We start from the raw sequence: 16,004 nt of genomic DNA on the forward strand, positions 1-16,004 counted from the left end.
TAATGCAGTCCATGAAAAGGAAAGTAAAAGTATACAAGCGGGGAAAACTGTTCGCAGATGATGAGAACTATTTGCAAACACAAAATGATGAGGACTGACTTGAAAACGTGCAGGTCCAGTTTTGGGCCAAAGCCATTTTAGTTCTTGCTCCTAACGCATTTGCAAGCATTATTTACAGAAACCCAAGCTATTTGAAGTCCCCTGAGGTATATTTTCACTAAAATTCTATTTTGAGCACACCCTTTGTTGAGTTGAGACAATTGGCCTAACAGTTCAAGCCAAGAAAAACTCCTTGAACAAGGAGAAGAAAAATAAGGCTTTGGGGGTTGAATACCTCCAATTCGTTTGTAACACTGAGTACTTATTAAGAAATTATGATTTCACTCATATGCGGAATTTAAAAAACAAAACAGATGAACATAGGGGAAGGGAAAAAAGAGAGAGAGAGAGGGAGGCAAACCATACGAGACTCTTAACTATAGAGAACAAACAGGGTTTGGAGAGGGGTGGGCGGAGGATGGGCTAGATAGGGGATGGGGATTAAGGAGGGTACTTGTGACTAGCACTGGGTGTTGTATGTAAATGAGGAATCACTGGCTTCTACTCCTGAAACCCCTTTTACCAATTTTACATGTTAACCAACTAGAATTGCAATAAAAAATTGAAGTAAAAAAAGAAAAGAAATTAACCTCTCAAATTCACCAGGATAGACACTTTCGATAAGTTATTGTCTGTGTAAGTCTCCCTCTGCCTGAAGCAATTTGACCGAGAGCAACATTAAATAAAAACAAACAGAAAATGCTCTGTTTCTTGGCACAATGGTTGTGAATTATATTCTGTGAAAAGTAATAGGGAGAAATGACCTCTTCAAACTTAATTCCTCCTGCATATACAAAGAAGTGCGTGTAATGCAGAGTTAGCAATCTTTTTAAAAAATCACATTCTAACCAATTGTCTTGTATATTTCCTCCAAATGTTTACAAAGAACCATGATTACCAATAGGACAGCTGGCTATGTCTGGAGCTTCTCAATGAACACAGGGTCAGACACAAAAAGGCAGCAAATGTTCATTGAAATCAAGCCCACCAACTGTCTACAAGGAATTTTGATGTGAACAGCCTTTTCTGGAGTAGAGGTATTTTTCTTCCAAGATCCCAGGAGAGTCTTAAATGGATATATCAGTAATACTGTATAAAGTACTGCCATTAAAAAAACCCCATCAGACACAGAATTTAAGACCTTACAGAAGACTAGGAACGGAGTCAAATTTGAACAATCTCGGAGTCAACAAACCTTTTCTTAAAAGGCCAGATATTTTTGGCTTTGTTGGCCCTGAGGGCTCGGTCAGTACTCCACTCTGCCCTCACAGCGCAAAAACAGCCATACATAAAACGTACGTGAATGAACACGGCCGTTTCCCAATAAAACTTAATTTACAAAAACAGGTGGCAGCTGGTTTGGGCCCGTGGGCTATAATCTGATGATCTTTGAGCATTCATAAAACAAACGAGAATTTCTCAATTCTTTTGGAACAGGAACAGGCTACGAGAATTCTGGAGCATTGCTTTCTCACCTGCCTGGGGAGGGCAAAGGATTATAGATGTTGCCATAGCAGCTGGTGTAGGAAGAATGTGCCGGGGTCTCGTAGTCAGATAGCCCTACCGCTATCTGGGTCCTCCAGTTCCCAGAAGCATTTGTAGAAGATACTAGAAATAAACAATGGAAAGAGACAAAATTAGTGGGCATATTCAAAGCAAAGACTGTTTAGGCCATTTAGATGTACATTATAATCATCTACGTACAGAGATTAAGAGCCAATGTTTATAACCAACAGAGTTCCTATTCCAATTTCGTCACTTACTGGCCATGTGACTTTGGGCAAACAGTTTATAATAAAGTCTGTTTCTTCACCTGTAAAGTGGGGATAATAATGCAAATATATCCTGTACAGGGATGATACCAGGATTAAATAAGGTTATACATGTGTACGAGTAAGCACCCCCAAAATGATAATTATTGGTATTATTAATGGAAATAATTGAAAGGCATTCTATAAAAAATAACTTAAAAGACCAGTAGAAAAAACATTTTCGTATGTGTAGAGAGTCTCTCCATTCTGGCTATGGTGGTTGGATAGATAAGGCTTTATTTATAAAGATAAAATGACCAGTTTGAGTTTTTTGGAGGCCTTTGGAAGAAAAACACTCTGTAAGTTCACCTGTTGGGACATGACTTGTTCCTCAGCCCAAGGCAACGCCAGCCACTAGCAGGATCAACGCAGACTTTTTGCCTTAAAAATAAGTGTGTTGCGGGGGGCAGGGGCGGGGTGGGTAACTAGTACAGGAGGGAATTAGTTCTACTGAGGGGCTGAATTGGAACAAGATAGGGGTGCAATCTGGGAGCAATGCCCAGGGAATGTCTCAGCATGGGACGTTTGTTGTCCTCTCTCTAAAGCCCCTGCTCCATGCCCAGGACGCCCGAGGTGACAAGGCCAAGCTGGTGGTCTAAGACCAGCACCGGTCATGGATCCTTCCAGCTCCCCTCCATTTCCTGTTCTTGGAGGCCACCTTCTTCCTCTTCTTTCTTATATACCACAAAGCCCTCGTGAGCAGCGTAAGGCAGACGCATTTCAAAATTCATCTGTGGCTCTGGATGCCATGAGGTTTTGACTCAAAGATGTAATTCTCTCATTTCGAGTTTCTAAGACTGTTTCATAACTCTGAGTCAGGGGCTGTGAGGCTTGGTGGTTAGGGTGTCAGAGCCGGGAGAGAATTCCCACTCATGCACTTCATGAGCTCTGGGGCTTGGCCAGGGACCATCTCCACTGCAAGATGAGGACAGCAGTAGCAGACATAACAACAGCGCTCCCTGTGTAGACCTCTTGCATACATTAGATGGGATGGTCCACATAAAGCACGGAGCACGCGGTGTGGCCCAGGGTAAGCTGCCAAGAGATGGTGGCTGTCATTACTACAAAAACTGAGTCACCAGGGGAGTCTTTAGATGGCTGGAAGGAACTACAAAAGGCCTGACTACTTCGGCAAATAACAGGAAACTCTCCATGATGCATGCCTGTTGTCATACATTTTTGGTTATGAAATGTAGACAGGAATGAGGAAAATTCCAAAAGGGAATTTTCTCGAGGAGCTCTAATTCCATCACTTTAATTTTTTAACATGTAATGCCTTTTGGTCTGTGGGGCCAAATCCTGCGGCTACCAGCCAGGCTCCTACTAGGTGTGAACCAGGAAGCATTAACTCCGTTCTTACTTTTGCCCCAGACACAGCCAGCCACCAGTAATGCTGTGGTTTCTGAGGCACACTTGCTCTTCTCTAGCCTCCCTGCTGAAAAAGGCATCACCGCCGCCCTGTGCCCCGATGACCATCCATATGCCATCTTAGCCCTCCTTGTTTGTTCGTTCTTTCTAACACTCTCCCTACGTTAGTTTTCTGAAAGATTCTCATGCAGTGCCCTGAACTTTAGGGGGAAGAAAGGCGTTCTCTAGATATGAGCCATAAATAACAAGGAATAAGGACAGAAGCCTTTTCGTATGTTAGATGTGGTAATAAATGGGAAAGCCCTAGCGGAAGTCCAAAGTCCTCCACAAACAGAAGAGACCTTAAACCCAAATAGAAATCGCCATGGAAATGCCTCTGGTCAACAAGCTGAGGAAACTTTTAAAGGCACAGTTTTCACCGACTATTACACAGTGACTCAGGAATCCCTGTGCTGTGTGTCTTACTGAGGGGTTGTGCCTGAAAGAGGGGCAAGCACATGTGACCTCAGGTTTTCACATAGTTCAAGAACTCCTTCATTTGGAGCCTAAAAATTGCTTAAGTGGTATACATTCCTCTGACTGCTGACTAGACTGGCAGCTCCTCAACGCCAGAAACTAGGTCAACACTGGCTCCTCAGCATCTGGGATATGCCTGCTTGTTTGCTGAGTCAATGAAACCAGAGGCAGATACTCCTCTTTCCCCTCATTTCTCTACTTAGAGTAGCTCACACAGCGAGGGGGTAAGCAGTAAGTCCTCCACGGATTTTAGTGGAGTGAGGGGCCAAAGTCAATGCATGAGGGAACATCTCCAACCAAAATTATCTCTGAAAATCCCTTACACCAACCCTAGAGTATATATGATTACTGAATTAAGACACGCGAAGCACAGAGAACAGCACCAGGAACAGGGCTTACAAATCACTGGCTCTCATCAGAATTATTAGGAGCCTCCCATAGCTGCCCGAACATTCCAAACAAAGTGCCTTTAGAGGATCAAGTTCCTGGTGGTGAACAGGGAAGGATGCATAATCCTAATGTTTTCTGCGTACCTGATGGATTTACTCTATTTTTTTAATATATCAAACATCAGTAACCTGAACACTTCCATGACACGTGGAAAAGATACAGTATTTGAAAGCCCCTAGCACAGGGCAGCATACAGTAGTTGTTCAATGAATGTTTGTTGAATTGGAATCTACAAATTGCTCCTTGGACTCCTGTGGACTGTGTTCTTTGGAAAGCCGAAGAGAAGAACTGTTTTTAGGTTGGCAATTCTAACTGTGGCCGCACAGAATGGCTACCAGTGTCATGCCCTTGGGTACTGGTCCTATGATCCCGGAGGGGAGTGGTTTGGGGGGCGGGGGGGGCGGGGGACATCAGGTAAATTCGATCTGGGGATCAAGCACATCTGGAATATTCTTACCAGAAGAGTAGGAGGATGTTCGGCTGCTGGGAGAGCAGGGTACTTGCAGCCCCGCAAACCCCAGGCACCTCTGCGATCCCCTGTCTGAGTCAAAGCTAGTCTGTGGGCTGTGCCCCTGATCCTTTTGCCCAGAGGCCCGCTGGTACCAGCCACGCAGGTGCTCTGCAACTAAGGCCTTGTGGATGTTTTTGGTGATGTGCTCTGACTTGGCAGCAGCCTTCCTGGGCAGCCGGAGAGTTGCATACGGGTTATGGGGCACCCGGTCGACCTCATCTTCATGAAAGGACCTGCTGTAGTCCCTTTGACGCTCGTATCCATAGTGGGCCGAGGACCGGTAGGAAGGATTGACACTGTACTGTCCCTCCGTGTCATTCTCATAGACATAGCCGCCACTGTAATAAAGATCGCACTCCGCATAGGGTGTGTACCCCGCAATATAGTAACTAGAAGAAGGTTGTTCTTGGCTCTTTGTGTAGACGCCATTCCTCAGACTATCCTTTTGTGCTAGGTTGGGCATGCTTCCTGAATTTGAAGTCGAAACATTCTGTTTCTTGGACCTTCTCCGGCCCCTGGCACGAGTGTCCAGAGTCTGGGTAGTGTAATAGGGCCCGGTGACGGGCGTCACGCAGTAATACTCTGTGCTTGACTGGCTGGTGTAGGAAGACCCGTCATCCAGGATTTCCGTACTACTGCTTCTTTGGGATTTGGAGAGGGAGAAAAATGGCTTATCGCTGTCCATCTCAGACAGCAGGTGGGACTGAGACTCAAGGCTTCCACTCCGCTGGCGGCAGTGCTGTGCTGAAGATTCGGGTCTGCAGGAGGAGAGAGGCCAATTTGTAACAAAGGAAGAAAGAAAGAAGGACCCCAATTAAAAAAATGAACATGGCATTGAAGGATTTAATCACCCTTGAACTGCCATAAAACTCAAACTTTCCAAAGCTGACTGCAAGAAAGAATCCATGTTTCACATGATCCCTTGGTTCCCACACAGGTTCATTGTGTCATGGTCCAAATGAGAAAGGAACCAGGTTCTGACAACTATGCAATCCAAAGCCTTACTCGAGAGGAGGGAAGATAAACTGATGATGCGCAAGTTGCAAAAAAGTCTAAAAAAACCACAAAAAACAAAAAACAAAACCCAACGTGTCTTTGGAGGTTCCTCTCTTCCAATAGGATAGCAGGAGACACAGACTAGGGTGGAGGGAGCACCGCACAGGGGAGAGCCTGGCTCTGACACCAGACGTATCTGGGTGGGGTTATGGCTCTGCCATCTCCTAGCTGTGCAAGCCTGGGTAAGACATTTCAATCCTCCTCCGTAAAATGAGGAGGTAAAACAGGATCTGAGATCTACGGTTAGGCTTGTTGTGCGGACTGGGTAATATCAGCCACATAGGGACGCCTGGGTGGCTCAGTCGGTTAAGCATCTGCCTTCGGCTCAGATCATGATCCCAGGGTCCTGGGATCGAGTCCTGCATCAGGCTCACTGCTCGGCAGGGAGGGAGCCTGCTTTTCCCTCTGCCTGCCACTCCACTCCCCCTGCTTGTGTTCTCTCTCTCGCTGAGAAATGAATAAATAAAATCTTTAGAAAATTTAAAAAATATCAGGCATATAAAAGAGCTAGCAAAACCTTCCCTAAACACTTCAAAGTGTTGCTAGTGTCATTATCTTCATCCTCGCCACCGAACAACGAAGGGTGATGTCTGGTTGGGAAAATTAAGGCACACACACAAAAATCTCCTGTCTACCCGCACAAAGCATATCTTTCAGTACATTTTCTTTGCCAACGTCCTTGAACCGTTAAGTAGAAAATGTAGGTCCATAACACAGTCCTGCTGCTTCAAGTCCCTTAAAATGATTAAAACACACGACAAAGTAAAGCAAAAATCAAAGTCACTGGAACGAAGCGCTCTTACTCCAAGTGGCTGCTGCTGTAGGCGTTGCGGGTCAGAACTGGAGTGGTGGGCATGCTCCGTCCACCCGGGGGCCGCCGGTCCAGGGTTTTGTAAGGGCTGCTGTGTGTCGACAGCATTTCCCTGTGATGGGAAAAAGAGGAATTCGGGAGATGATGAGCCTCCCAACATCTCTGGCAAACTCATCATAAGCCGACTTGAAACTTACTAGAAGCTGAAGGAAAGGAGCGTTGGGGAAAACTGGTCAGGGTGTCCTTGTATGTCCTAGGTGAGTTTTAGGGGAAACACAAGTGATCTCTCTGAGTCGTAAGGATGAAGGAAAAAATTACATTTTTTAAAAAAATGAGTGTCCTGAATAAAAGAGATGGAAAGCAACTGGAGCTGGGGCAGCAAAGCCTTTTTCTGTAAAGAGTCTAGTAGTTAATATTTTTGGCTTTGCAGGCCAGATGTCCCTGTCTTGACTGCTCTACTGTGCCCCTGAAGGACAGAAGCAGTGTAGACAACATGTAAGTGAACGGGGGTGGCTGTGAGCTAACAGAGCTTGACTGTGGATTCTGAAAGTCAAATATCATAGAATTTTCACGTCCCCAAACACTATTGCTTTTGATTTCCCCCCCAACTATTTAAAAATATAAAAACCATTCTTAGCTCATGGGCCATATTCAATTAAGTCACAGGATGGACCTGGCCAGTGGGCTGTTGTCTGCAGGCCCGTGGCCTAGAAGGCAACATCTTTAAATCACTTTGTTCGCTACCAGCACAGTGAGAACACAATTTGAAGTTAATATTTTAATTAAGTGTGACTTTCATTACATTTTTACTTACTACAAAAGCATGTCCAGTTCATTGCAGAAAATTTTGCAAAGCACAGATAAAAAAGAGAAGTTTAAATACCTATAACCTGAAACCTTAGATACAGCCAGTCAACACTGAATATTTTCAGATATTTTTACTAAGCATACTTACAGGCAATTTATAGCTTTTAACAACAAAAAAATATGATCTTACCCTAGATTCTCTTTCAAAACCCACATTAAAAAAACCTGTATCTAATGTTTTGTGTTGGTTAATATTCATCCACAATGTTATTTTAATGACAGTATAGCATTCCACTGTAAAGATTTATAATTTATTTAAACAATTCACTAGTTGAGCATTCGGGTTGTTTTCAATTTGTCACTAGTGTAAACAGTAATGTGATGAGCGTCCTATGGTTAATTAATTCAATAGGAAAAATTCCTCTAAGTGAAATTGCTGGCTCAAAGAGCAAACTCATCTTAAGCTATTAAGGAAGGTAGGTATCACAATTTTTAAGATAATGATTTCCGGTTATAATTTTTCCTTTTGCTGCAATAGCTTTGTTTTCCCTAATATAATAAATATACATGTCCAGGGCTGTCCAATGATGGAAATGTGTTGTATCTATGCCATTACAGCCATTAGCCCACATGTGCCCATTAGCACCTGAAATGTGGCTAGCATGACTGAGCAAGGGAATCTTTAATTTTATTTACTTTTAATTGAACTGGCCGGCACAGCTCTAGACACTTGGATTTCTATTGTTTAAGGCAACAGGTCTAAATGCTAATCTAACAGCTGGGCCTGATATGGTCTTTGACAAAGGAGAAATATAACAAGGTGCTAGTTTCATTTTCATAAGTGAAGAATCATGAAATCTAAATAATCTTCCTTTATTGTAAGGCTAATTTCCACCTTTGCTGAGATGCAGTGTGACATATTGGTTAAAAATCAAAGCAGAGGCTTTGGAGCCAGGCTACATAGGTTCAAATCCCAATTCCAACATTTACGTGAACCCAACAGGTTATGCAAGCTTTCTGGTCCTCAGTGTACTTATCTGTAAACAGTAATAACAGTTGTCATACTACCCGGATTGTGGTACAGATTAAATTCATTAATACATATTAAAACACTTTGAACAGAGTCTGACATATAGTAAGCATTCAATAAATGTTAACTTCATTTTATTATTATTATTATGACAATGGCTGTATTTTTGATATTTACATGTCTTTTTTTTTTTTTTTTTCATGAAATCCTGGCACTATTTATTTGAACATTCTGATTAGGCAGAGTAAACATTTGTTAATCCTATCTTGGGTCCTTTTTTTTTTTTTTTTTTTAGTAATATTGATCCATGCAGCCAAATTCTGAGAAACCCTGGTCTGTCATCTTTTTAAAACCTGTTGTTATTGCCCAGATAATATTTACCTAATACAGTTGAGAAAAAAGTCATATTATCTATTTTATAGATTAAAAATGAGTTGAAGTCTCATTTCTATTTGGAAGATCAGAAGTCATTTCTGTCTCTTGCGCTGGAAGAGTGGTATTTAAGGACAGTTTCCTGAGAGCATGGGTTATGAAACTGAACTTAGTACATCATATCCAATTCCAGATTATAAATAATACCCCTGCAACCTAACATAAATCCAACAGACTTTAAAATACAGGAAAGTGCCAAATGCTTTGGAAGGATCTCTTAGAAACACCTGCACTCACTGTCAACAACAAGTAACGGGGTTAGTTTCTATGCTTCAGTCTTGTAAGACGACCCCTTCTGAAAGGATAGAGAGGGTAATGCCAAAAAGGGTCAACTGTTTTGGAGGAAAGGTCTCATAGGTGTGAGGCGTCTGCCTCATTGATGATGTGACTTCTCACCTGGACTGCCTGGTCTCCACGAACTGTTCATTGGCGGACGACTTTCTGAAATGGATTCGCTCGATACCGAGAGACTTGGGGGGAAGAATTCTTGGAGAATGAGGTACTGAACTTGGTCGCTGCCCAGCAAGAGTGAAGGTGTCATTAGCTATAATAAGTAAATGAATGAATGAATAAGTAAGTAGGTAAATAAGGCAAGAAATACCTAGCCAGCCCTCCAAAAAACAAATCAGAAGATCTGATGTTTTCAGAAGTGTAGTACTTTCAGGGAATTTATTTTTATATTTTATACACTAGAAAATGGAAATTACTGAATACAGTTGACCCCTGAACAGCACAGGTTTGAATTGCACAGGTCCACTTATACACGGATTTTTTTTTTTTTTCTGATATAGTACGGTATAGTAAATATTTAGCAAATTATTTTTTTTACTAAAAATTTACTAAAAATTTTTACTAAAAAATTTTAGTAAATATAGAATATTTTCTATTCCTTATGATTTTCTTAATAACATTTTCTTTTTTCTAGTTTGACCGTAAGAATACAGTATGTGATATATTTAACATACAAATGTGTTGTTTAAGTTACTGGTAAGGCTTCTGCCAACAGCAGGATGTTAGTAGTTGAGTTTTGGGGTAGTCAGAAGTTATACTTGGATCTTCAACCACAGGGGGTTGTGGCCACACCTAACCCCACATCGTTTAAGGGTCAACTGTTCTCGTGTGGGCCTGACCCAACTTTTGCCAGCTTAGTAGGTACCACTCTGAGCAAAGGAATCATTCAGGTAGACTGGGTGATACTATAGCTTTTCTAGAGTTATATTAAAGAAAAACCCCAGTGTGTATAGGGCCAAAAGAATGTTGGCTTGTAAAGCTGGCGTGGATCTCTTTTGTTCACCTTTCAAATTCTTAGGCCTCTTTGGCTGACCAGAGGCTCATCCTGTCATTGGAAGTGATATAACTGATTTATGCTGAGTCATTAGAGACTTGTTATGTCTCGTGCTGACATTCGCATTTTCAAAGAGTAATGGCAAGCCTGACCCAACTTCAGCTCAAAGGAAGAATTTTAGAATGGTGGAGTTTCATGCACCCTCAAACTTGGGGTTGGGTAGGGATGGGGGAGATAAAGCAGTATGGGTTCGTGGCTTCCCCGAATTCTTTAAATCATATCAGACAGACAGTCACTCCTCTGCTTAAGCACAAGGGATTACAAGGAAGTACTCCGCCACTCGGTATGAAATCCATTCCATCATAAAATGTGTTGAACAAACACAGGCCATCACAACAGACACGGCATTCCTCTATGAAACCAATACAATGACATATAACCCATTTCTTCCTAAGGAAAATAAATTCCTAACTATCCAGAATACAGGGATAATCAAAGTCTACACTATATTTCCCAGTTTGAGATTAGACTCCAAATATATAAGATGTCACCTTTGGGAAAAGTTGAGTGAAAGACTCTGAATTATCTATGCAACTCCCCGTGAACCTGTAACTACTTCAAGAGAAAACGTTTAAAAAACTCCTACAGAGGGGCACCTGGCTGGCTCCATCAGTAGAGCATGCAACTGTTGATCTCAGGGTCGTGAGTTCAAGCCTCACGTTGGGTGTGGAGCCTACTTAAAATTTAATAAATAAATAAATAAATACATAATAAAATGCGATTTAGAAAAATTCTACAGAGCCTCGCAAACCCTTACGGAGAGACTGACTTAGTTGTCTGATAGTATTTTGGTTTCCTGAGGTCACGCCATTTGTACAGTACCGTATTTAATGCTGAGTTGACCTCGGTAGAAGTTCTGCCTCATCTCCCTTTCCCAACCATTCTGCATAAATGTACGTTAGTTCATTCTACTTTTCCCAAAAGAATAACACACAGGCTTTAAAGAAATTGTCTTCATATTTCAGAATACATAACATTTTAAAATGAAAAAGAAGAACTACTTACAATCATCATAGGTGGTGGTGTCAGACAAGGAGCTGCTCTCTGATGGGATTATGTCTTCTGTGAATAAATATAAGTGCCTTTAGAATAACAGGGCATTTATACACCTACAGTGAGTTTAATAAAGCCATTCTCAATAGAGTGCATCTTATTTTTATTTAGTAAGTGTAACTAATTACAGTGCATCGAGAATAATTGAAGATTATAAGAGTGGAATCATTTACTAGTAAAGATACAAACATCTTAGAAATTGTACAAATATGACACTGGACTATTTCTTAAAATGGAACAAATTTAGGGGCTCTTGGGTGGCTCAGGCAGGTAAGCTTCTGACTCTTGATTTTGGCTCAGGTCATGATCCCAGGGTGGTGAGATCAAACCCCACATGGGGCTCTGCGCTCGGCACAGAGTCTGCTTGAGATTCTCTCCCCCACCCTGCTCCTCCCCCCACTCATGCACTCTCTAAATAAACAAACAATTAAATAAAATCTTTAAGAAAAATGGAACCTATTTCAAGGCAGCTTTTGTTTTCAACTTGTGTTCAATCTAGCTTCTACATGGGATGAAAACTTTACCTTATCCATGGAGGGCTTACAACCAACAAACTGGAAAGAAAAATTATGCCATTCATGTCATAAATGCTAAATGTTATGTGAAATACACTAGACCCCTCATTCGAAAATCTGCTCTTAGTATAAATTATTTTTTGACCACTCCCTGAAGAAAAGACCCTTTTCTTAATAGGTGTACACTTCGTGGTGCATGAGCTTTTCATTGAGACCCGGGTTTCTCATGTGGCACTGCTGACATTTTGGACTGGATAATTCTTTGCTGGGGGCGGGGGGCTGTCCTTTGCACCGTAGGATCTCCAGCCTCTACCCACTGTCTAACAGCAGCACCGCCACACCCAGTTTTGACAACCAAAAATGTCTGTAGACATTGCCAAATATGCCCTGGGGTGCAAAACTGCTCCTGGTTGAGAACCACTGAATTAGACAGACCTGGGTTCCCGTCTTGGTTTTGACACTTACTAGCTGTGAGACCTTGGGCAAATGACTTAATCCCTCTTAGTATCACTTGGCTCAACTAAAATGGGAATCAGAATAGTATGTAGTACTCAGTGCTCAGGTGAACAGTGATTAAAATAATAGATGTAAAGCCCTTAGCCCAGCTCCTTGTACAGGACAAATGCTCCATAAATATTAGCTATAGTTATTGCTTTTACTACCTAGACACAGCATTCTGGTGGTTGGAAATACCCACAACGTTCCTAACTATTTCTGCTGCCCATCCAATGCTAAAAAATGTATTTAGCAACAAGAGTCCTCTCAGATGTGTCGATGTACCTGGCAGATCATTCCACACACAGGGTCAAGTCCTGGCAAGGCTACAGGCAAATACAGCACCTCAGTGTAGGCTGCAATGCCATTTATGAAGGAAATCTCTGCCATCTGATCTCAAATGTTAATCTCCACAAGAACTGGGCAGACTATCTCTTAACTGGACACACAGCAGAGTTTGAAGGCAACGTGCCAGTGTCGTCAGCTGTCAGGCACACTTAAAAAAAAAAAAAATCTACCCAATATATGCTCAAACATTGGCACCATCTGCTGCCCAAATGTCACTCGTTGTAAAGGAGATCACTTGAATCTTGCACAGTTTGGGGATGAATGGGCCACAACAAATGGCCATGAAAGTTAAGTACACTGCTAATCACCCATCTCTGGAGGTCCAGAACGTAACCACCTCCAAGGCCAACTGGATTTCTCATTCAGAGTCAAAGCCACCCTAAATTCTCCAGCTGTAGCTGATGAACACTTGTGTGTTGATGTCTGTGCATTCACTTTCCAAAAGCTATCTCTGCTTTATAAACCATACTCCCTAAACCCAAGTATACTCTAAACCTAGTCACCACATTTCATCCAATCTGACATATATAATTATTTTACATCTCAGTAAAAAAAAAAAAAAAAAGAAGTATTGCCAGTTGTAACTGTAATTCACCATCTATCATAAAAATTATTCAAATTTCACAGATTTTTCAATGTGGAAAAAATAGTTTTGGAATCAAAGAAATATAATCGTATTTTGACCAACGATGAAGGCTGGAAACCATGCCGATAAAGTAAGGCCAACTGGACTTGAAATCTACCTAACCAAGATTTTCAGTGTACTTTTTTTCCTGAATATGAAAGCCTTAAGTAAATAATGTTGAGATTTTTAAAAATACAGAAAAGTGTTAAAAGAAAAATAAGTTACTTGAAATTCCACAACTACTAGTATTTTGAAATATTTCCCAACCAGTTGTTGTATGTGCATATTTATACGATGTCAGGCTCCTGTCGAGGTTACGATTTAATACGCTGCTTTCTGCAGTTCATGTTCTATCCCAGACATTTGTCCACAGCTTTAAATAGCCTCCACGAATGACAGGAATTGTAAGAGCTCTTTTCGCAAATGGTAGATAGGTCTTTAAAAAAATGTTTGGTCCTTGTGTTAAAAACCTTTGAGAAACAACTGGGCAGGCCCAGCTCTCTTACTACTCTATGCTGTCAACTCTATTTCCTGCAATGACGTCAGGCCGGTTAAAGGTGATTAGGAACCAATATGGCTACGAATGCTCCTTCATTCTGAAAATGAAAGCTACGCAAAGGTATAGTATTACAATAGTGAGGATGTCACTGAAAACCACGTCTACACGCTTGCAAGACTAACATCCCAAACCATTTTTACCCTAAGAAACTTACTTTTAAACCTGTTCTTTCTTTTATTTCTCGCCAAAGGAACTAACTTGGAAATGCTACATACCATCACAAACAGTGACTGTGTGACCGGAAACACCTTACTTATTACGAACCTGGTAAAATAACAGTGGCTTTCTGGCTGGGTTTCTTTCCACATCTGATTCGGTATTCATTTATCGCGTTTTCAATTTCCTGAAGCTTCTTCACTGCCTCCGTGTACTCTTGCTTCCGTTTTTTCTTCACGGTTTTACAAAGGTCTGGCTCGTTGGCAAGTTTCTTTGCAGCTTCAACCAGCTTTTGCTGTATTAGGAAATTGCTCTCCAGTTCTTGCAAAGCAGGATCCTGCAGTTATACAATGATACTAGTTTTTGTACATTCTCAAATCAGATGGTCTTTGAGAAGAAAGTCTTTCTAAGTTTACTGCATAGGTATCTTCAAACACTTTTCTAGAAGACAAGACCTCCCTCATCCATTTACTTAAACTTCTCACTAATCCGACTTTTATCATTTTAAAGAAGGGAATGGCCTTTCATTCATGTAGTTGGTTGGGTGAAGATTATATTTTTCAAGGAGAGATTCTTAACCCAAGATTCACAGACACAGGAGGTTATAGTCACATACAGAGCTTTAGAAACATACATTTGGGTTTGATTTCTCTTTCTGGTGGTTCCTGCTTGCATGACCCTGGAAACACTGTTTAATTATTTTAATGCTGCAGGTTTTTTTTTTTTTAAATTCTGCATCTCCATTTCAAATGGAGAGAACATCTATCTCGTAAAAATACGGCAAAGATTAAATGAGATTATGTATGTGCATTGCTTAGCTCAGGACTGGGTATATTTGATAAATTGCAAAGCTCAGGGGCGCCTGTGTGGCTCTTTCAGTTGAGAGTCCGACTCTTGATTTCGGCTCAGGTCATGGTCTCAGGGTCATGGGATGGAGCCCTGTATCGGGCTCCGTGCTCAGCGGACAGTGTGTGTGAGATTCTTTCCCTGTTCCTCTGCCCCTTCCCTTGTTCTCTCTAAAATAAATAATCTTTTAAAAAACTTGCAAAGCTCACTCTATTATGGATAGAAACTGCTATCATTTTCTACAGCCAAGATGGCTGAATTTGGGCAAGAAACAGGAGTAGGACCCTACGATCTGATGACATGCAAATGAGAACATATGCTCTATATGGGAACTTTATTATACCTGAATGCTGCTCATGCATTGTATCATTTCTACTCCTTGTGTCCATTAGCGGGAAGAATGAGGATTACCCCCATTTCATGGATGGAGGAAGTGAGATCTCAGAAAGGACACATCGGAAAGGGCAAATGTATTTGTCAAAGGCTTCCATGTTTTACATGGAAGCATCTAATGCTGGAGTTCTTCATTCTTATGGTCATGGTTCTCAGTTTATAAACATTGGGGGTTTGTTTAAAGCTCTCTGTGTTTGTAGGAGTAAAGTAGTGAGAAATAACTCAACTGTAATTGGACTGTGCGTGAAAGGAAGAATTTGATCTGGTCTACCATATCCCTTTCAAGTGGCGAGATAGAAAGGTACAGCAGGGACTCAAAAACCACAGGAACAAGTCAGCCACGTTCAGCTGATGGCTCTTCCGTCCTGCTGTTAATAGAAATGCTCAGAGCTGGTGCTCATACCTCTTCACTTGGTAGCAGGTTGTCATCCAATTTGAATGCCGTGCCTACACGCCTTCGGACCTGAGGCGGTTTCTCACCTACGTTCAGCGGATATTCCTTTGGCATTTTGCCGGTGAGCTCCTGTAGAACAGGACAGAATCGGGAGGGGGTTAACTGACACTGGCCGGACTGTCAAACACAATGTGACAAGTCCCCAAAAAGCAGAAGACACTCACAGCCTCCCGCAAACAGATCTTCTTAAGCTCCTCGACTTTTTTCAGGAGCTTTTCCTGCAAGAGCTTTTCCTTCTTCTTGAGCTCCAGGATTTTCTCTCTCTTTTGCTCCTCGCTAACTTCTGAGTCTTGAGAACCTGGAGGGATTGGAAGGGAGGGCAGG

General features: G+C 41.7%; 1 protein-coding gene across 3 annotated transcripts in view; it reads right to left on the reverse strand.

Annotated features, from left to right (window-relative positions):
* FRMD4B (FERM domain containing 4B) overlaps positions 1–16,004 on the reverse strand; it is a 314,088-nt gene that overhangs the window by 4,689 nt on the left and 293,395 nt on the right. For all 3 annotated transcript variants that reach the window (XM_048226469.2, XM_026501212.4, XM_048226468.2), the window contains 8 exons: positions 15,845–15,978; positions 15,630–15,749; positions 14,096–14,324; positions 11,242–11,298; positions 9,288–9,435; positions 6,615–6,734; positions 4,702–5,513; positions 1,575–1,707 (listed from right to left, as the gene is read on the reverse strand). In XM_048226469.2, coding sequence (XP_048082426.1) covers positions 1,575–1,707; positions 4,702–5,513; positions 6,615–6,734; positions 9,288–9,435; positions 11,242–11,298; positions 14,096–14,324; positions 15,630–15,749; positions 15,845–15,978 — 1,753 coding nt within the window. The remainder of the gene's footprint in view (positions 1–1,574; positions 1,708–4,701; positions 5,514–6,614; positions 6,735–9,287; positions 9,436–11,241; positions 11,299–14,095; positions 14,325–15,629; positions 15,750–15,844; positions 15,979–16,004) is intronic.

Source organism: Ursus arctos, unplaced genomic scaffold (genome assembly GCF_023065955.2).
Source record: "Ursus arctos isolate Adak ecotype North America unplaced genomic scaffold, UrsArc2.0 scaffold_14, whole genome shotgun sequence".
NCBI classification, from domain to species: domain Eukaryota; kingdom Metazoa; phylum Chordata; class Mammalia; order Carnivora; family Ursidae; genus Ursus; species Ursus arctos.